This window comes from Lactuca saligna, chromosome 4 (assembly GCF_052625555.1).
Source record: "Lactuca saligna cultivar CGN05327 chromosome 4, ASM5262555v1, whole genome shotgun sequence".
Taxonomy (NCBI): domain Eukaryota; kingdom Viridiplantae; phylum Streptophyta; class Magnoliopsida; order Asterales; family Asteraceae; genus Lactuca; species Lactuca saligna.
In genome coordinates, this window is record NC_136420.1 from 337199473 (window position 1) to 337221258 (window position 21786).

At 35.2% G+C, this 21786-nt stretch overlaps 2 protein-coding genes and 1 long non-coding RNA gene across 3 annotated transcripts; all 3 read right to left on the bottom strand.

Moving 5' to 3' along the window:
• Positions 1-739: 739 nt before the first annotated feature.
• LOC145044219 (uncharacterized) lies at positions 740-3334 on the bottom strand. The gene is made up of 2 exons (XR_013681255.1): positions 1779-3334; positions 740-1002 (listed from the first exon to the last, which is right to left on the bottom strand). It is a non-coding gene; the product is annotated as an uncharacterized LOC145044219 (long non-coding RNA).
• A 66-nt stretch (positions 3335-3400) lies between these two features.
• LOC145044218 (zinc finger CCCH domain-containing protein 37-like) lies at positions 3401-6195 on the bottom strand. The gene is made up of 5 exons (XM_078993080.1): positions 5765-6195; positions 5514-5585; positions 4865-4978; positions 4535-4774; positions 3401-4433 (listed from the first exon to the last, which is right to left on the bottom strand). The coding sequence occupies exons 1-5, from the start codon at positions 6062-6064 to the stop codon at positions 4365-4367; spliced, it is 795 nt and encodes a 264-aa protein (XP_078849206.1). The 5' UTR covers positions 6065-6195; the 3' UTR covers positions 3401-4364.
• Positions 6196-15305: 9110 nt separating this feature from the next.
• Positions 15306-16699, bottom strand: LOC145044220 (Myb domain protein). The gene is made up of 5 exons (XM_078993081.1): positions 16542-16699; positions 16212-16369; positions 16031-16138; positions 15814-15878; positions 15306-15724 (listed from the first exon to the last, which is right to left on the bottom strand). The coding sequence occupies exons 2-5, from the start codon at positions 16290-16292 to the stop codon at positions 15577-15579; spliced, it is 402 nt and encodes a 133-aa protein (XP_078849207.1). The 5' UTR covers positions 16293-16369; positions 16542-16699; the 3' UTR covers positions 15306-15576.
• Positions 16700-21786: the final 5087 nt, after the last annotated feature.

A 21786-nucleotide genomic window follows, 5' to 3' on the forward strand; every position in this document is an offset into this window, starting at 1 on the left:
ATCTATTTCCGTTTGAAGTGTGTAATATACTGAACCAAATTTCTAATTTTAAACTCTAATATCCTATACACTTCATATTTACTATTTTTGTTAAATGTTCGTTAGATTTTATTAAAAAAAACATTAAATCTTTTTTCCGAAATTTTAAAATTATTCATAAGATTTCAGACTTCTTTTGAAATTCCAGTTTTTTTTTTTTTTTTTGAACTCTGAAATTTCAATCCGAAATCCAAAATTCGGAATTTCAATTCGAAATTTATTTTCCTATCAGAAAAAATATTTTTTGTTGTTGAAATACTTCATTCCAACATTCCGTAGTTGTTTGTTATTTTACCAAAACAACCTTTTGGTTATTTTTTTTCTAAATATACATCACATTACGGTTAGTTTATTTAATTTCTTTTTAGATTTTTATAAAATCAATTTAAAAATTTTGAGTAACTTGTTTTTGTTTTTATGATATGGCACGAGAATAGTACACGCATAAGCATTATCTTTCCAATGAGATACTTTTGGGGAAATATTTACCTATCCAAACAAGGAAAAAGGAAAAAAGTTCATGTCAACACAAGAATTAACAAGGACATGGAACTAGCTTTTGGTATCCTAAAAACTCATTGGCTATAATTCAACTCCCTACGCATGCAACGCTTATGCTTGCATTATATTACACTATATATTTTAAAAGATGAAGGTCTAGCGAATAAATGTTATAAACCAGCAAAAATGTTGTTCATAATTAAATTCATAAATTTCAAATCTAATAGTCCTTTATATTAATACTTTGTCTTTACACAAACCTTTTTCGCTTGACGTGTAATATGATAGCAAAGAGGGCGAAATGGTACAAATCCATCCGAAATAATACTAAACCTTTTGATATAAAACAACATAAAACTGAATGAAAAGATAGAAAACATAATGAGATGATACAAGAAAGTATAAAATGTTATATAGCAATCCAGTGTTCTCATTCCTGCAACAACCATCTGTTGGATGAAACTGCAATAAGAATGAGAAAATTTTAGTTAGATGCGCATACTTGATACTGTAATTGCCATAATTCTACCTGTAGATACCTAACATGCCAAGATCTAAATAATGCAATCATGCTCTTTTAACCTAACATAGTGAATGCATGTAAATATAATCCATGCAACTCTTTTCACAACAATGAACCATTGTGTTTAAATAAAGCAGCTCATGTAGGTTAAATACATTATTTTCTTACACATCCTTCAAAAACAAATCAATAATACTACTTGTTAAAATAAAAAAAAAATACCAACTGAAAGTTCAGAAATCAACTTGTGCCCTTGAAACCCTGAAACCTTATATGTTAAAATAATTAAAAAGACTTTAATCCACAATAAAATACTAACTTCACGTACCATTATGTAAATCTCATTTTGAGGTATATTCCATTTTTCACAAATCACGTGACTCGCCTCTTTAAACTTTATTCCCAACAATCATCAAAAAGCCACATATTACAAATAAGTAGAAAATTATTTTCACATAATGTTCTACCAAAATATGCTGACAAAAAATATAAACCACTAATTAAAGCCCAAATCACCATTTTAAGCTCATTGTTGAAACTCTAATTTGTCAAACACACCCACCCAACAGTGGAGAATATTCCTTCATAACTAACCAACATAATTGCAATATATATATATATATATATATATATATATATATATATATATATATATATATATATAACATCCTATATCATCATATTATATCAATAATCACTGAAACATGAAGTTTACCTTGATAACACATCCAAAGATACTCCCAAACTCTTAGATGGATTTCCTTCAAAATCATCCGAATTATTATCTTCCAAAAATCAATCATGTGTCTACCTGTTACACAAGGGTAGATGGATTGCTTCCATTGAAGACCTCTAGCATATGAAAAACACCAGATGATCTCCTACATATGACATGTCAGCGCCTACTATATATAGTAGTGCAAAAAAAAAAAAAAAAAAAAAACATATATTAGCAATAAAACTGAAAGTAAAGATGGTACAAGAGTAAGCAAGCACAAATAATTTAATAAACTTCTGAGTCTGTTCTTTCAAGGTCCTGATTAAAAGTGGGCTTCAAATTCCTTCACTCATAAATAACATAAACTTTTAGTACTATATTAACAATGTCTAAAAAGAAGATAACGTCAAATTCATGAAAATATAATGACGTGTTAGGAGATTCATTTCAAATATACTCCACCCCCTCTATCGCAAAAAACTGCAATACTTTTTTTCATTTAGGGCAACATATCCTTTTTTGGTAACTTATCTTACTTATGTGCACCTTATTATTAATCATTAATTGTAATTAACGACTTTGATTGTGTTCAACACGTTTTCTTTACTTTGTGCGTATTTAAGCCCGTTTCCGAAATGGATCGATAGTCAAATATTTTGAATTAATCATGGGCCAAGTGAACGATCTATCATATTCAGCAGGAATAAAATTGCATGAGCAGTTGGTTACTAGTATTTGGTTCATTTCACTCCCAAAGTGGAATGCAGATCTGTAAGCTGCATAATAAGTAATAACCCCCCTAATAAGAGTTGATTATGGGTATGGCACAAACTAACTATTCATGTAATTTTAGACAAAAAAAATGCATAAACAAGAGCCTCTTATGGTAAGTGGAATTTTACTTGAAACGAACATCGATGCCACCAAAAGCTTATTCGGACATTTTAAATTAAATTGGTTAATGAATATCTCGTTAAACCAATATTTAAAAGTGGAAATATCAACTTATTTACTTATGAATATCTTCTTTAGGTTATGTTTTATATCTATAACGGGTCTAAATCTAATGGGTTGAATAAAAAAAAAATTAGCTAAAAGGAAACGGGTCGAAAGTTGCCCCCAAGTGTTTTCCATAATGCATACAATCTCCTAGATTGCTTTATTAAAAATAATAGTTATTATTCTAACAATATAGTTTCTTTTATCTTATTTAACATACTAACTATTTATATAAATTGGACAAATTTCCGCCTCTACCAAGATTATAAAACTTAATTGAAAAATATACTTGCCGGGGAGATGCTATTTTGTAACATTTATTTTATAAAATTCACGATCGGAAGGAATTAAAAGAAAAGCACTTGTTATTTTATGAACCACTATGGATTATATAAATACATTTTAGTGTTTTCAATTGTAATGTAAAGGCCTGGGTCTGTTTTGTTTGATGGGGTGGAATGGCCAAATGAATGGAATAAGAAAAAGGCAATGGAATGATTCCATGATCATATTTCATCCATCCGTAGGAAGGGATTAAATCTTCACATGGAATTTCTATATGATATATATATATATATATATATATATATATATATATATATATATATATATATATATATATATAGTTTTAAAACACATTCTATATATTTAGTTATAATTATAGGAGTTATTATTTATGATCCCATAAAGCTAAAGTTCATAAAAGCTCATTAAAACCAAAATAAGAATGTAACAAAAAAATCATTTAGTGGTAAATGGATTCCAACCTCTTAATGGTTGAGAGAAGATAGGGTTACAAAACCGTTCAGATGCCGCCATTAAGAGGTTGTATCAAACGCACTATAAATACTGACCGATTCGGAGGTCATCAAACAGCCCCTTAATTTTATAAAAATAATATTGTGTCATTAAAAACTTTATAACTAAAAATGGGTTATATTACAATTTTCCGTGATGGAATGAATGATAGAAAAGCATCCCCTTTCTGCCTAAGGAATCAGATTTGGTTTAGTGATGTTCCATTCCAAAAACAAACAACTTTTTTCATTGCAAATTGCAAATTGCAAATGGTCAATGGACACTACCTAAGAATATCATAGCATCAAAGCTAAAGGATGAAGAGCTTAAAGTTGATGTTGTCTAAACATGCTCTTAAAATATCAGTGACACTTAACACAACGCTACCAGTTGTATGTTTAATGTGTACTTGTAAAACTGTAGCACACATTCCATCAGTTAAAAATTCAAATATACTGGAAGAAACCAAAACCAAGGCGCTCATGTACCTTTGAAATCTAAGGTAAACAAGGAAACATCACCATGAAAAAGATCCAACATACCATACCATACAGAGTCAACCCCTGAATTGGTTTGGTCAAACATTACTCAGAACAAGTAAGGTGTCAAGTCAACCATATGCATCATGGTATCAAAACAAGAAAGATGAAAGAAAAGGTTCTAGTTGCTGAAAAAGACTGCATTCTTTTTCAAATATGACATATTAAGTTATAAACTTGAGAGATATTCTAAGAGATTATTAGTTTAGAGTTAAGAAACCATCCCTGTAAATGTAATTTGCCCATTCTACTTGGTCTTGCCACCAGAAGGAGACTCTGAGGTGGATCCATCTGTCAATGGGTGCTCATTCTTTTCCTGTATTCAACAACAGATAGACAATATGAATTTATTTACATAAATATCAATCAAAGCTTCTTTTTGTAATCAATACTAAGATATTGGTTATACGGACATACCAGATTCCCACTGATTGCACTTGGGAAACTGCCGAATTTTAGCACACGCACATGTGAATTAGTTGATTGTGAGAAATGAGGAACCACATGTCCTGCATCACCCTCATTGATTTCTGAAGCTTCATTCTGGCTATCCATGGATTCAACAGTAAAGAAGATAGGTGGAGGGTGGTGAAATTTACAGGATGCACCATAACCACACACACCAGTACGCATGTAGAATGAACAGTTTTCACAACCCTGCTCAACAAGATAATATGCTTTAATTAAAAACATTATTCAACCGATTCATCTATATGAAAAGCTATACAAGGATAAATTAGTAATTACCAATCTTTCTGGAAAACCAAGCACGTTAAGGCGCGGGAGAGAGTTTTCAGGCTCAGATTTGGAGTGATTGAATCTGCAAGATTCTCCATATTTGCAATGACCAATTTGGTAAAACTGCAACACAGTTGGGTAAGCATGTAAATACAGTATGGATACACAACACTGAAAGAAGATTATATCAATAAAGCAAGAAGCAGATACTAGCAATACAAGTTTGTACTTTGTAGGTCCATTAGGCACATTAAATTACTCTGCAGTTCCCAAACTAGCCCTACTGATGGGATGTGGAGCCATAAACACTGACATGGAGACTTCCTATTGGGTCATGAGACTCACACTACCCAAGACATACAGTGGACATGGACACTATCCTAAAAACACTTTTCTTCTTTTTCCTATCTGCTGCTAGGTAGATCTCATCATACTGTAACCTAATAAAATAGATTCATAAAAGTCATAAGCAATCTAAACATGCCAGCCTTTATTAGTAAAACTTGTTGCTCTATATTTTCCTGTATTTACCCTTAACTGGCCAAATCCCTTAATTTTTTGAGAGGGTATAACCAAATTCACCTCATTTAACTCATTAAGCTGAGAAAACAAACATGAATGGACGAATCTATGGAAGAGAGTATGTAATCAAATGTACCTTGCACGGAATCCGACTCAAACTTTTAGATGAACTTCCAGCACCAATTATGTTGCTTTTTCCCCGATCAACCTTCACACGAACAACACATAAACAAAGCAAACAAAAATCAACTCGCAACAACAAAAGACTTGAATATAACAAAAGCCCTTTCGAAATATAGACCGGGAAAGCATGAGCTATCAAATTCCGTGTAAGAATTTAGAACATCTCAGAATGAAGGGGAAAGGGGAGGAAGCGAGAGTGCATACATAGATTTTCGTCGAAACAGGGTGATTGAACCTGCACATCCGCCCGAACCTGCATGTCCCGGTTCGAATGAAAAACGAGCAGTTTTCGGCATCGGGTCGGATCGGATGTTGCATGTCACGATTGCCGATACTAAAATCACCATCAGAGCTCAAATCCTCCACGTCTTCTGAAGAAGTATCGATTTGTTTCCCTTTGAGCCCTACATTTTCGAAACCCTGAATAAGACTATCAACCTCCGGTTTCTGATTAAAGAGGCATCTCAAATCCGAAAAGAACTTCTCTTTGATGCCCTCGTCCATTAATCGAGACTGTGATGATGCAATAGAACTCCTAACTATCGTAGGATGGGAGCGAATTCACTGTAGAGAGTTGATGGTGAAGAAGAAAGGAGGCGGTGTTTGTGAGGCTATGAGCAAAATAATATAAGGACTGTAGAGTCAACCCTTCTCTATTTTAGTATGCGTGGAAAAGAAAACCCTTTGACCGAGTAATATATAATTAAATATTAGAGAAACAAAATTATTTTATCGAAATTGATTAATTTTGGGTCAAAATGAACAAGGCTTAACAATCTTGGTACCGTCGTTGTGTATTTGTCTTATAAAAAAAATTAAAATTAAAATAGTTTTTGAAGCAGATAAATTTGGTCTCACGGTACAGCACCGTCGTTTTGATTCGATGATATACTAGGTGTGAGACCCGTATATTATACGGGTTGATTTAGAAAATGATTAAACTTAAAGTATAAAAAAAAAAAAAAAATTAATATACAACTTTAAAATAAAAAAGAAATAAATGTATTTATTACAATTTAATATCATATATATATATATATATATATATATATATATATATATATATATATATATATATATATATATATATATATTTAATACTTTATATATATAAGTATATGACTTTAATTAAAACAAACAAAAAATTGAAAAGTGGATAATATTTATTTCAAGATTATCATAAAATGACAAGTGTCAAAACTCATGAAAAATTGACAAGTAGTAAAAAAAAACCTTCATAAAGTAGGATTTTAGGGTTTAGGATAAAATAAAGTTACGTATAATGGTTTAAATGGTTCATCATGACTATTTTTTGCATATTAAGGGCATATATTTGTGTTTTACTGGTTGGAAAAGTCATGTTATCTATTTTAGCAAGTTAACCTACCTTGTTACTTGCCAAGTAAGCAGGTGAGTGAACTCGTTGAGTCAATATTGAGTTGACTCGATGACACAAATGCAAATAGTAATTACGGCCTTTAATTTCCACCAATACCCCGCCAACCTTACATTGTCACTTCAATTGAGTCCTAGGCACATGTCTCGAATTAAAAGGGGATACATCCATGTGGGGTTTAAAGTAAAACAACCCTTAAATTTGTTTACCATATTCGGGCAAACAATCATCTCGAAGAACCTTTAAAAAGCAACAATATCGGCTCCACCACCTTCACCCGACTATTTAAATTATGGTAAAGACATCAACTACAATGTGATCCATTTAATCTTCTGTGATTATGGTCAGAAGATTCAGAAAACCAATCTGAAATGAAACGGTTGAAGGAGCAACTCAAACAAGACTATATCGTATGCAGGATCGACCACATCAGTCTCCAGCACAATCTGGATGACCATGATCAGAAGTTTAAAGTCATTGGTGTTGCGATGGTTGGCATGATAATGGGGATGCTCTTGTTGATGTTGGTGGTTGTGCTCCATTTCGTTCTTAATCTCGAGTGATGGGTGGGTTTGAAATAATGATGGTTAAGAAGCTTATTAGTATGTAGATTTTCTGTTTTTTATTTTTATATTTGTTTTTTTTTTGGCAATATATGTAAAAGACCTGTCTAAATGACGGGCATTTTTGTAACAACGAGATTTTCAAAACAAATTTTTCATTTTTCAACAACCAAATTTTTAAATATAAAACATTCTCAAAAAGTATTCCACAATAGTTATCAAAACAAACATATCCCAAGATCACAAATCAAATCTCCTCTCTGTGTGTACGGTTCACGCCGGCGCCTTTCCACGGTCCTCATTAGTACCTGAAACACATAACACAACAACTGTAAGCATAAATGCTTAGCGAGTTCCCCAAAATACCACATACAACATATACGTCACTCGAGGCTACTCTACGACCCTCCGGCTGATGTGTCTCAGCAGGACCCTTCGGTCCCGTAGCTCGTTGGACCCTCTGGTCCGGTCATAGCTCGTTGGGCCCTCCGGCCCGGTCTGTCTCGTTGGACCCTCCGGTCCGGTCTATACAATTATATATCATATGTACATCACATAGCACATAATCTCATACATGGCACATAATCTTATAAATAGCACATAAGACCTTCCGATCAACTCATAATACCACTCTAGGTAATATATAGTGAGAAGACTCACCTCACGTAATTCAGTAACTCAGAAATCTTGGACTTCGTGAAAATGGGATGTAGCCTCCGCTTAATCATACGAAATAAACACTCGGCATCAACACATTTCCCAAGGCTAGACCATTCCCTCTCTTAGCACTCTCAAGAGGGTAAAAGACCATTTTACCCCTCGCATGGCGCAAATAGCCTAAGTTGACCAAAACCTAAAAGTCAACAAAAGTCAACCCTCCGGGTTACGCTGCACGTACCAAACATGTACGCTGGGCGTACCCGGTGCCTTCACATAATCGGGGTGTGCCACCCCTTACGCTGCGCGTACTGGGATTACGCCCGACATAAATCCCGGTTCAGCCATATTTAGTATTGAGGTCTTAAACGATTAAGACAAGAACTCATATTCCAGATCTGACCTCTTTAAGGGTCCTTACTCCATAAAGTTGAAACCTTTAAGCCTTGCATGGATGTAAAGATCATCTACCACTCAAAACACCTTTCCTCTTTCCATATTAAGACCTTAACTCATGCATGACTCAATATCCACGACCAAGATTGGATTTTTATGAATCCTCAACACTAAATGAGCTAGTATGGGACAAATCTCAGCTTTTAAGAGCTCAACCACTAAAAAGCTATGAACTTGGGGACTAAAAACCCTAAAACTTCTCTCTACAAAGCATGAATAGAAAAGATGCAAAGCTTGAAGCTTTTTACCTCAAAAGGGATCTCCAACCACTGTAGAACTCGGATCTACTCTTGCTCTTCCACCTCTAGCTCCAAAAATGGCTTCCTCTTCTCCTTCTTCACCTCAAAAAGGTACCTTCAAGCTCAAGAATCACACACACAAGCTTATACAAGGATTTATGCACTCTAAGGGCTCACTCAAGGGGGTATGGTGGCTGGGGCAAGGGACTAGACGTTCCTTTTATAGTACACAAGCCAGAGTTTAGGGTTTGCATCCGGACGCATTACGCCCAGCGTAACCCTGGGTACGCCTAGCATACCCGGGCGAGTCCGCGTTCAAAATAAGCGCGTGAGTACGCGCGGCGTACGCCTCGTTACGCCCAGCGTACTCACAACTAACACACAACCTTAAAGGAATCGTCTTGCCAACTCTCTCAAAATAAAAGGGTTATAAAGCTTACCTGAATTTCGAGCTATTACAATTCTCCCCCACTAGAACCAAACTTCGCCCTCGAAGTCTCATGTCGAAAACAACTCTGGATGTTGCTCCCGCATCTCTGACTCCGGCTCCCAAGTCAGCTCGGACCCTTTCCGATGTTGCCACTGGACCTGCACCAGGGGCACTTCCTTGCTTCTCAGAACCTTGATCTTCTAATCCAAGATTGCAATCAGCTTCTCAGTATAATTCAGACTCGCGTCCACCTAGATATCCTCTAATGGTACCACTGCCGACTCGTCGACTATACACTTCCTCAGTTGCGACACGTGGAAGGTATCATGAATCTGGTCCAACTCCGCAGGTAACTCCAAATGATATGATACTGTGTCCACCCTCGCGATCACCCTAAACGGCCCAATATATCGGGGCCCCAGCTTGCCGCTCTTCCTGAAACAGATCACTCCTTTCCAAGGAGACACCTTCAGGAGCACAAAATCCCTAACCTGAAACTCGAGTTCAGATCGTCGCCTATTCGCATAACTCTTTTGGCGACTCTGAGCGGTCAATAACCTATGTCTGACCTGTTGTATCTGCTCTGTCGTCTGAAGCACTATCTATGTACTACCCATCACACGTTGCCCTACCTCACCCCAGCAAATGGGGGTCCGACACCTCCTTCCATACAAGAGCTCAAAGGGTGGCATACCAATACTCGAATGATGGTTGTTGTTATAGGAAAACTCAGCCAAGGGCAAATACGTATCCCAACTCTCGCCGAAATCCAGTACACATGCCCGAAGCATGTCCTCGAGCGTCTGAATCGTCCGCTCGCTCTGTCCGTAAGTTTGTGGGTGGTATGCGGTACTAAAATGCAGCCTCGTACCCAATTCCCCATGAAATTTCTTCTAGAATTTGGAAGTGAAACGCACATCTCGATCTGAGACGATCGAGATCGGCACTCCATGCTGCGATACCACCTCCGTAACGTACAACTCTGCCAATCTCTCCGCGGAAGAGCTCTCACTGATGGCAAGAAAGTGAGCACTCTTTGTCAACCTGTCCACAATCACTCAAATTGCATCAACACCCCTAGCAGTCCTCGATAATTTGGTGATAAAATCCATGGTAATCTGTTCCCACTTCCACTCGGGAATCTCTAACGGCTGCAACTTACCATGCGGACATTGGTGCTCAGCCTTAACCTTGCGATAGGTCAAGCACCTATCTACGAATCATGAAACATCCCTCTTCATACAGGGCCACCAATACTCCTTCTTCAGGTCCAAATACATCTTAGTGGCCCTAGGGTGGATCGAGAACTTCGATCTATACGCCTCCTCCATCAAGATGGTGCGCGTTTTGCCCACAAACAGTACCCAAACTCGACCCTGAAAGGTTGTAAGTCCTCGATTATCAGTAACGAACTCCGATACCTGCCCGATCACTCACTCCCTTTTGCGGTTCTCTGGTTTCACGGCCTCCGCCTGGGCCCCTCGAATGGTGTCCCACACCGGAGTCATCACTTTCAATCTCATGCAAACATCTCGTATCGGGGCGCCCTCCGCCCTACGACTCAGGGCATCGGCTACAACATTAGCCTTGCCCGGGTGGTACAGGATCTCGTAGTTGTAATCCATTACCACATCCAACCATCTCCTCTGGCGCATATTCAGGTTAGGCTGATCCATCAGGTACTTCAAGCTTTTTGGTCCGTGTATATGGTACACCGAACCCCATATAAGTAGTGACGCTAGATCTTGAGGGCGAACACCACTGCCCCCAACTCCAGATCGTGGGTGGGATACCTTGAATCATGAGGTTTCAGTTGTCTCGATGCATATGCTATCACATGCCCCCTCTGCATAAGCACCACTCCCAACCCTGATATCGATGCATCACAGTACACCATAAAATCCTCCATCCCTTTAGGGAGTGCGAGCACCAGAGCTTCGCACAATCTCTGGCGAAGTGTCTTAAATGAGGTCTGCTGCTCCGGACCCCATGAAAAAGCAACACCCTTCCGGGTCAACTTGGTGAGTGGCATGGCGATCTTAGAGAAATCCTTGATAAATCTCCGATAATAACCAGCCAACCCAAGGAAACTCCTGATCTCGGTAGGTGACATCGGTACCTCCCAACTCATCACCGCCTCGATCTTTGACGGATCGACCAATATCCCCTTTTGGTTAACGAGGTGTCCTAGGAACTGGACCTCCCGTAACCAAAAATCACACATGAAGAATTTGGCGTAAAGCCTCTTCGATCTTAGAACTTTGAGGATCTCCCTCAAATGCTCCTCATGTTGCTCTCTGGATCTCGAATACACTAAGATATCATCGATGAATACGATCACCGAACGATCCAACATCGACCTACACACCCTGTTCATGAGATCACTAAACGTTGCTGGTGCATTGGTGAGCCTGAAAGGCATCACCACAAACTCGTAATGCCCGTAACGAGTCCTGAACGTTGTCTTCTGGATATCTTCATCCCGAACCCTCATCTGGTGATATCCCGACCTCAAGTAACTAACGAAGTTAAAACACATAGTTAAAGAAACATATGCAGATGCAGGTAACGATGGACAGATAAAGAATCTAAAAAACTTTCAGAATCGGATTTTCATTATATAGAAAACTTCAAGGCAATCAAAATTTATACACATAACTAAGAACAAATAGATGCATGCAAGGTTATGAGAGAAATAATCAATAATTTGTTCAAGTAAATCAACAAATGACAATACTACTGAAGTTTGAAAAGGAGTTGTACCTTGGGATGTTGAGCACAAATGACACAGAGGAGATTGTGGATGGCTACAGAGTTTGTATAATTGATAATCAATAATCTATAATCAGTTTCTGTGTGTAATCAGGAAGGCGATGTTATCTATTTGAAGAACCCGATAATTTCATAAGAATGTGAGAATGGTGAAGACACAAGCTAAGACCCGTTCCAGGGTTAATTTCGTCAGATCAAAAAAAATTGGAACTTTTAAGGGACTATTTTTTTTAGTGAATTGTCCCATTGGATTTGGTCAAACTTTCAGTTAGTTAGGGATGCCTAACACTCTAAAAAAAATTATAGTTTTGTTATGTTCTTCTCACCAAACGGGACCATCTTAAGGATATCGGTTAAATTTTTAGCATTTCTTGATACGAGAAAAAAGAATATCCACATCATTGGTTTCCATTTCATGTAGGAGAGAAAATGCATGACTGTTTAAAATGTAAAGATAACATAACTGCCACACAATTAACTTACGTAATGTCTACAAAAGATAAAATTTGATTTTTGGAAAGAATTTGGATCCAATTATAGCATTGTACTTTTAAAGTACATATCTATTAAGGTGATTAAATAATAACAGAGGCCAAAAATGCAATAACATGGAGCAAAAATTAAAATTATTATAGGTAAAAAATAAAAAATAAACTTAAATATATTATAATATAAAAAAACTATCATAAAGGATATAAAAATGTTATATATGTTCTTTTATTACTAATATATCCTTATATTTCAGAGTAGTCCTAAACCAACACAAATGTATTTGAAACTTGAAAAGGCCTTTACCAATATAACCTTTATTGTTGCTAAAATTTAAAATATTATCTAACAAACTAATTACACATAACATACATAATAACATTATTTTGAATGCAGGAAATTGCAACATACTTTGCATTTCTTTATGTTACAACATTGTATTCTTCTCAGTGTTTTCAGAAATGAAATGTTGTAATGGAAAGAAAATAAACTAGGATGCTACTTCTTGCATTTATAGATATAGTTTTGTTTGATAGCTGAAATCCTTTGGGAAACATTGATATTCGACACAAATTGAAAATTTTTCAGTTTTGTACTAAACAGTAAAAATAATTAAAGGCACAATTTTGTAGTTTTAATCAAAATAGAGTAAAATACAAGAGTCCCCATGCATTCAGACTTATCTTTTGTTTTGTCCAAAATTAAATAATTGTTCAATTGTGGTCCTTTTTCAAGGTTTCACCTAGTAGTAAAAACTCAATATAGTTTCAAAAAGTTAAACCAGTATTTTAAATTAGATGCTTAAAATCATATGGATGCATTAGTTGCAAAAACTGAACCTTTGTACTACATAAATACATTAATAGAAAAACACAAATATAGCAATGTGATTTGAAAGTAAATTGTTATACTAGTAACAGGCGATAAATTACTTCTCATCAAAATAATCAACTCCACTTCCTAGGAATTCACCAACCATTAAATCTGACTCTCTATCTGCCTTTTTTTTCTCTTTCATTTGCCTTTTCCTCTCTTCCATGCATTGTAATATATTTATAATATTTTCTTTATCATCATCTGAATCATAATTATCCTGAAAAATAAGACATCGACAACATCATTATGCTACATGAAAATTCAATGGAAGCATTCATGCATGTATGTAATGTTTGTACCTCCTCATCATCATCATTACCAATTCATCCTCAAAATCCAAATCTTTAGATAAGGTGATCGCAAAACAAACATGTTAAGGATACGACAAACCAAAATTCAATAATAAAACAATTTAATTTAAATATTTTTAAGCTAGAAAAACAGTATGTTTGAAAAAAAAAGGATATATATGGAAATAAATAAGCTTTTTAGTATAGTATCAAAAAAAAAAAGGCTAGAATTTTCCAAGGTGTGTGAGATTTTAATTTTTCTGTCAAACACCAAGTCAAATGTTTGTTATGGGCCCCTGTTAGACCAAAGGGCTCCTACAACACGTTGGTCGCCATCAACAATGATGTGCAAATCAACAGTTTCCTTTGAGCCCTTTATAGCTTTATCAATATAAGCCTGTGAATGATGGAAAAATTGCCTTCAAACCTTTACGTATTGTAGAAATAGAATGCATTTATAATATTGCTTTGTTTTGCCTAGAATTTAAGGAATCATACATGAAACAAGCCATGGAAAGCACATTTAATAACTTTAAAGATCACCTTAATCGGTCAGCATTCAACATGTTTAATACAACTGTCGAAAAAAACCCATGAAGAAATTAAAAGCCTCTAGATGAACGGTAAGGAACCTTACGTTCTTTGAATCATTAAGAGATTGGAATCATTTAACACTAAATGGTTCTTTACTTTTATTTAGTTATTAGTCTCAATCATGTGAAAACTGATAGAAACCCTACTATGCAATTTTAACTTCTTCTTAATGAAATTATAGAAAAAAAAAGAAGTTTCATGTTTAGAAAGTGTGTTTGGATGAAAAAGAATTAGGTACACATGATGTTTATACTTTTAGTTAATTTTTAATCTCAATCAATAATTTAGAATGGAAAAATTGGTTCACAATCAGATCCTAGTTCCAAAGGCTTGTTGTAATTTCAATGGATAAATGCAAGAATAGCAACATACTTTTATTGATTTGCTTATCATAGAGTTATACTTTAAATTTTCTTCATATTACAACATTATACTTTAAAAAATCTACACACATTATAACAATGTCATCGAAATACAAAAAACTTTTCACTGCTACAACTCGATAAGATGCTATAATGTGCAAGTAAATGAAAGTATGTTGGTATCTACAATAACCACAAATGATAGAATCTTTGACGCATCAACAACAAAACAATTAAAGCTATACCTACAAATATTGTAGTAAATAAAATTTCACAAATATTGTAGGGTGTAGTTAGAAACTACAATGAGAAGATTTAATATTAATATTAGCAAATTGAATTCCTAAAAAAATATTACAACAACCATTTCTTTCCCTTCTTGCGATATAATTTATAATATGCATTTTCTCCTACAATCTAATCAATCACCATCTTTCTTAATATTTCCACCAGCTTTTGATTACCTAAAAGCCAAAACAAAATGCCATCTGATAAACATGACATGACACAACATGTTGTACTGTGTTTGACATCTGATGTCAACAAGACAATTTTTGGTCCCATTTAAAAAAGCGGAACAAGATGGATGGGGGCAGGGGCTCACTCTCGATCTCTAGTCTGTGCAAAAAACATAGATACCCTCCTCATCTTTATCACTGAAAATAGCACTACAAAATTTATATAGTCGTATACCCATCAGTCATGTCCGGTGTAACAACCCAAGTAGTCTTAATATACTTTGTTTGTTCTATAACTTCTAAAGCGATCATATACATAGTAAAAATCATGATTTTGGGAAATTATATTGTAGCAAGAGGAAATGTAAACCATGTGAAGTTCTTGAAAGTAATCTTTGTTGCCAATTTAAGGAAATATTTTAAGAAAAATCGCCTTATTTTTTTGCACGAGGGTCACGGGTAAGCCCATGTTTCCTCAACGTATTGATGTAGCTTCTCATGAGGGTGAATTTGTTGCTTCCAAGATGATAGAAATAGTCCCATGTATATATCCCAGTTTTATGCAAGTCATCAAAAAGTAACCTAAAAATAGCCAATAAACAAAATGAATTTACTCATCATTATATTTATTTATATTAATATTATTATATATACCCATATTAAGTAAGTACCTCACACCATAGTTTCCAACCGGTTCTGCAGACATGATCCCTACATAACGGCGTCCATAAATCACCTGATACGTAGTTCAATGCAAATCCAAATTAACAATATTGGTCCATGAGGAATCAATTTCAATTATATAAGTAATAAACATCAACAACTATGATATATCGACTCAATGACCTTTCCTTTATGCTTTCGTGAACAACCCTAAGTCAAAAGTACCTTCTCGCCACCAATTGATCTGATCTTACTATCAACAGCGGGGCTGAACACCCTCAAGAATTCAGCTGGCAAGTTGTACTGACTACCGTTTGCAAATTCCACCTCAACCTAACAATTTTGAATTGGAAAATATCTCAATAATCAGGGAATTTACGAGAACGAGAATAGGAATTGAAGTTACATTCGTTGGAGCTTTCAAAGTGAATCTGATCAGCCGAGGACAGTCTCTGATACCCGTGCTTATGCTCCTTGTAGCAGACATGCCGATCTTTATCTAGAGAGTTTTTGGAAAATATCACATCATTTTGGCATAATCCGGCTTATACCCTGGAATCTAATCTGAGAGACGATAGTAGAGTATTAATTTTACTGAGATTAAATTCATTTTGGAACCGGTATTCCTAATCCGGTTCAGACCTGTTGATCTCCCCTAGTTTGAATTATAACCCGAAATCAAATCACGGACGATTTTAAAAATTTTAAACGAAATTAGGTTACATTCTGTACTTACTTGATTTATATTGGATGCTGAGAGACAAGAGATACGACATAGAGACACGAAGTGCACCAAAGAGATGTCGAGAACGTGAATCCAACTGATGTATTGTTGGAGAATGAAAGGGTAAAGTGAATCGTGCTCTGTTGTTGTGTGGATTTGGTTCTTGCTGTTGCTAAATGTCGGCTGCGTTGAAGCTTTAGCCTTTAATTTAGTTTCTATTTTTTAGCCCAAAATGCTCCACTAGCCCAAATAAATATTTTCAATCTCTAGTCAAAATGTAATGTAATTATTGTGTATACTTGCCCCTACTCTCTTGTTAAAATATATGAGTAAAGTACAAAGAAGGATGAACAAAAACACAATTCGACTACACGTTTACATAATCCTTACGACTATTACTCTTCAATCATCACGTATTCAAATGGATTTGAGCTAGTGTGTGGAATGTGGAATGAAAAACCCTTAGGTTGTTTTGTTGACAGAATGGTATTTTTTACAAGTTAAGAAATATTAATGTAATTTATATTCAATATCTTTTTTTAGAACCATTCGGTCATAAAACATCTAGACTAACAACAAAAAATTTCTTCTCGATAAATTACTCATTTCATGGCCAGCCTTTAAATATTTTTAAGCTCACTTGTATCTTTCACTTCCATTGAGAAATTTAAATCCCATTAAAATTTAAAATAGAGATAAGGGATGAAGGGAATTTTGTATTTTTAGATATTAAGTGAATAATCACACATAACAAATATCATTTTCTTGGTTCTAGTCAAAAGTTTTGTAAAGGTTTCATAGACATTTCTATGAATATGCATTGAAAATTGAAAAGAAAAAAAAAAGCAAATTGGATTTATGTCGTTACGGATTCATCAATCCCTAATGTACATTGTACAATGAAGATTTAATATCTTACTTGCACATCAAAATGGAGAATTCCATTAGCATACACATTAGCACACAAAAACTAAGTTATAACTTGAGCCATTTGATCTATTGTTTTCTTTTTGGTTTGTAGAACTATTTGTTGTGAATTTTGTTAGCGTTCTGCTATTGTTTTATAAAAGTTTTGTTGTTCAAAAAATATATATCCTTTCATGACCATTTCCATTGATACATTTAAATCTCGTCAAAATAGAGATAAGGGATGACAGGAACTTTGTATTTTTAAAGATTAAGTGAAGAATCACACATACCAAGTATCATTTTCTTCGTTCTACTAAAAAGTTTTGTAAATGCTTCATGGACATTTCAATGAATATGCATTAAAAAAAAAAAAAAAAAGGCAAATTGGATTTATGTTGTTACGGATTCATCAATCCGTAATGTACATTAAAGATTTAATATCATACTTGCACATCAAAAGGGAGTATTCCATTAACATACACATTAGCACACAAAAACTCGGTTATAGTTTGACCAATGCGTTGGTCAAAATCAAGGGTTGGAGAGGATCTGGTAGTTGATTCCTTTTCTATTATGGTTGAAGATCTTGATTGCTTCAGCTACCAGATTTTGATACTCAAACAGGAAAGTAGGATGTTGTCATACACAAATAAATAAAAGTATATTTTTATTTCTTGCATTTAGTCCTAAAATAAAAAAATAAAAATCACATAATATACTCTATATTCTTTGGAGTGGGAGAGAATTCAAACCAAACACCCAATATACGGATACATGGAAACTAAAAAAGAAAGCTGGTATGGACCAAATCTGTAACAACCTTAAGGTTACTCTGAATTTACATATGCATCATAAATATATTCAATAATTTGATTAAGTATAATAATGTAAGACGGAGCAAGGAGCTATTTGTTTTTTTTTTTACTTAGTGAGCTTAATGGGTTAAGCACTTAATCTGAATACCTATACATTGTTGTTTTTTACCTATTCTGCCACTTTACCCACACATGACTTAGTAAGATAAGAAAATCTATAACTACAGTATTCTGCAAAAATGATAATAAAACTATAAGACTAATTTAGTAATATACATATAAATCAACTCAACCTATCCAACAGAGTAAAAGAAAATTTGATGTTTCTTTTATTAAAAGAAACATAAGTAATAATAAACAAAAATATATTATATAATTGTAACCTATATAAATCTTATATATATATATATATATATATATATATATATATATATATATATATATATATTACAAGTGGAAAATGTTAGGAATATAATATTCTGGCCCTTTAGACATTAGCCACAGTATTTGTAACATCCAGATTCTCGAGGTATAGTTTATTTTCTGTTTTATGAGTTTTGGGTTGCCACAACGTAGTGGAGTCACCACGAGAACTTGGCGATGGAGAATTGGTTGCGAACTTCATTTAATTCACCATGGCGTGGTAGTCTTTGGCCACGACGTGGCAGCTGCCTGAAGGCTTAAACCCTGATTTTCGGGGTTTTCACCTTATTTAAAGGAAAGAGGAGGCTAGAGTTTGTTCATCCTCAGCCTCCATCAACCTCAAACCTCAGAAACCCTAGCCCTAACCCCTCTTGGTTATTTGTGAGCTCATTTTGGTGCCTTTGGTTGCTTTTGAAGGAAGAAGATCTTGGGAGCATTTCTCTTCATCTTCGCAAGCTTAGGGAGTTCTCTTGGGCATCTTAGGACCTTTGTAAGTGCCCAAGATCCTAATTTTATGCTTCTAGGTTATTGGATCTATGATTTTGTCCATTTTTCTCCTTATATGAGTTAATTGGAATTGTGAGATTCCATAAAGTTAGCAACTTTATGGATCATAGAGGTCCCTTGGTGGACATATGTTATAGATCTGAAGTTGCCCAGTGTATTTGGTTCCATGCATGGGTTTAAGTTCCTTTCACTCATCTTTTGACCTAACATAGATGAGACATGCATTGGACGTGCATATCCATAAAGCCCAAATCTTTATGAAGGCACTACTTTATGGTTTGTTCTAGGCTTTCCATTGTAAAAGGTCTTTTGATTCATTTTATATATTTTCAGGATGTTTGGGTGTTTACGGCCAGGTCATGTGTTTACGGTTGTAAACCCTGTTTACGACCAGAGTCTTCTATATATAGGATTGGTCAAGGTCTTTTATCGTTGTTGATCGTTTAGTATTTGCGGCCAGAGTATTCACAAGCTGTACCAGATGCTTTTATAATACAAACGTGTGCAAGCTTGTTTCTTCTTCTTCTCCTACTTCAATTCTTACTATTGCTGATTGATTGATTGCTTGATCACTGGTTAAGATCCGTTTCAGGACCTTACAATTGGTATCAGAGCAAAACTAGTGTCAAAACATCTCTCAATCAAGTTTTCGGTCAAAGGAACTTGTCTTCATCATTGTTCGAAACTGTTTTTGGTGGTTACGTGACTAAAGGAGATCGAAACTGCTCAAAATTCGAGTTTTCATCAACTTCTGTGAGTTTATGGCCAAAAGATCACGACCGTAAACCCTTATTTACGGTCGTAAACACAAGCATCTTCAATAATCGTATTCGTTTTACGACCGTAAACTGAGCATCTTTAAAGACTGTAAACTCTGAATCTTCAAAGACCGTAATCTCCCTGACTGCAAACTCATTGACCGTAAACCCTTGACCGCAAACTTCTATTTGGCATTTTCTTGTTTTTAATTTTTTTTTGATTTAAAATTAAAATTTATAAAATTAAAAAAAAATGGATTCTCAAAGTCAAGCACATCATCATGAACTGGATTCAGTTATGGGAACAACCATGCATATTCCAAGATTACTGTCTGCAGATGGGTTTCCTGAATGGAAATACCGAATTGAGAAATACATCAAGATGAAAGACTTCAAGGTTTGGCGTAGGATTATCAAAGGTCCAGTCAAAATTACTACCACTATTGCGGGACAACAGGTTGACAAAGCAGTTGAAAATTATACTGATGAGGATTTTGAGAAAGTTGAAGAATGGGAAAGGGCTTTAGCCATTCTGACCATGACTTTATCTCCTGATATAGCTCAAGGTTTCAGAGAATATACTTTAGCCAAAGCTGTCACACCCCCGAACCAGACGGCGGAAACGTCCGGGGGCTGTCGTGACTCAATTGAATACCATCACAATGAATATACATGAAACATAACATTATACATCACCAACATTTGGAATGATACAACTGGTAGCGTTTACATCCATTACATTGTTCCAAAACATTACATTCTCAAAAGTAACTGTTCGATACTAAATTAAACCACAGCAAAACGTCATAGAGTACAATTCATCCTTCACTTTATCTGTTACCTGAGAATACAAGTATTTTGAAAAAAACGTCAACATATGAAATGTTGGTGAATTCATAAGTAATGTTTGAAATCCAATGTTTGTAATGTTTTGAAAAAAAATCACCAGAAAATCCGATATTTTCTGAAAATAGAATAACGTAAAAATATGTGAAGATCCGTGAGTATGCTTGTTTGAATTCTATAGATGTAAGCGTAAGAGTTGTGAAATTCGACATGTAGTTCGTAAGTGTACTTGTTGAAAACCCTAGGAAAACCCGACGTTTTCCTATCACTTTGCTTTAGTTATTTTGGGTACTGTTATTTCGTTACGTTAGAGGTATTCGTTGAGCTCCGGAGGCATTGAGTATACAGAGGGTGGTGAATTGTTGTATCGTACGTTAATGAAAACTTCCAATTGGCAACCGTGCTAGTGATCCCTTAGGCGTCACTCGCACTTATTCACACAACTCAATCCTCCCGGACTTGTGTAGTCCCACGACCGGAGAGAAAAAGTGAAGGTGCGAAACCCTCGGTATTTCCCTGCGTCGTTCAAGACCATTGCAATTGCGAAGGGCCCGAAGCCCGACCCGCAATCGTGAGTTACCGACTTTACTAGCAGCACTGAAGGACCCTTGGGGACCAGCAACATGTTTGCCATTGAAAGTCCTTTTACACGCAGTCGAGTCGCATTAGACCCAACTACATGTAAGCAAGTGTCCTTTGGGCCTAAAGATCATGTCATCGGGCTAGCTAGGCTCGACAAGCATGATTTGCAACTTTTGGGCCTAAGGAGTGTACGTCGACGTATTGAGTAATTCCACGAGAGTAAAGAGTTCCAAGAGTTTCATATGTGTATTGAGCGTTATAGTGTTAGTAGTTTTGGATTTGTTATTGATTCGAGACCGAATCAATTCGTTTGATAACGATTGTTGGTGATATTGTGTATTGTAATTTATCGAGAGTCGTAGTGTCAATCTTTGTTCACAACGAGTGTATTGAATTACCCTTGAAAATTTTCTGTTT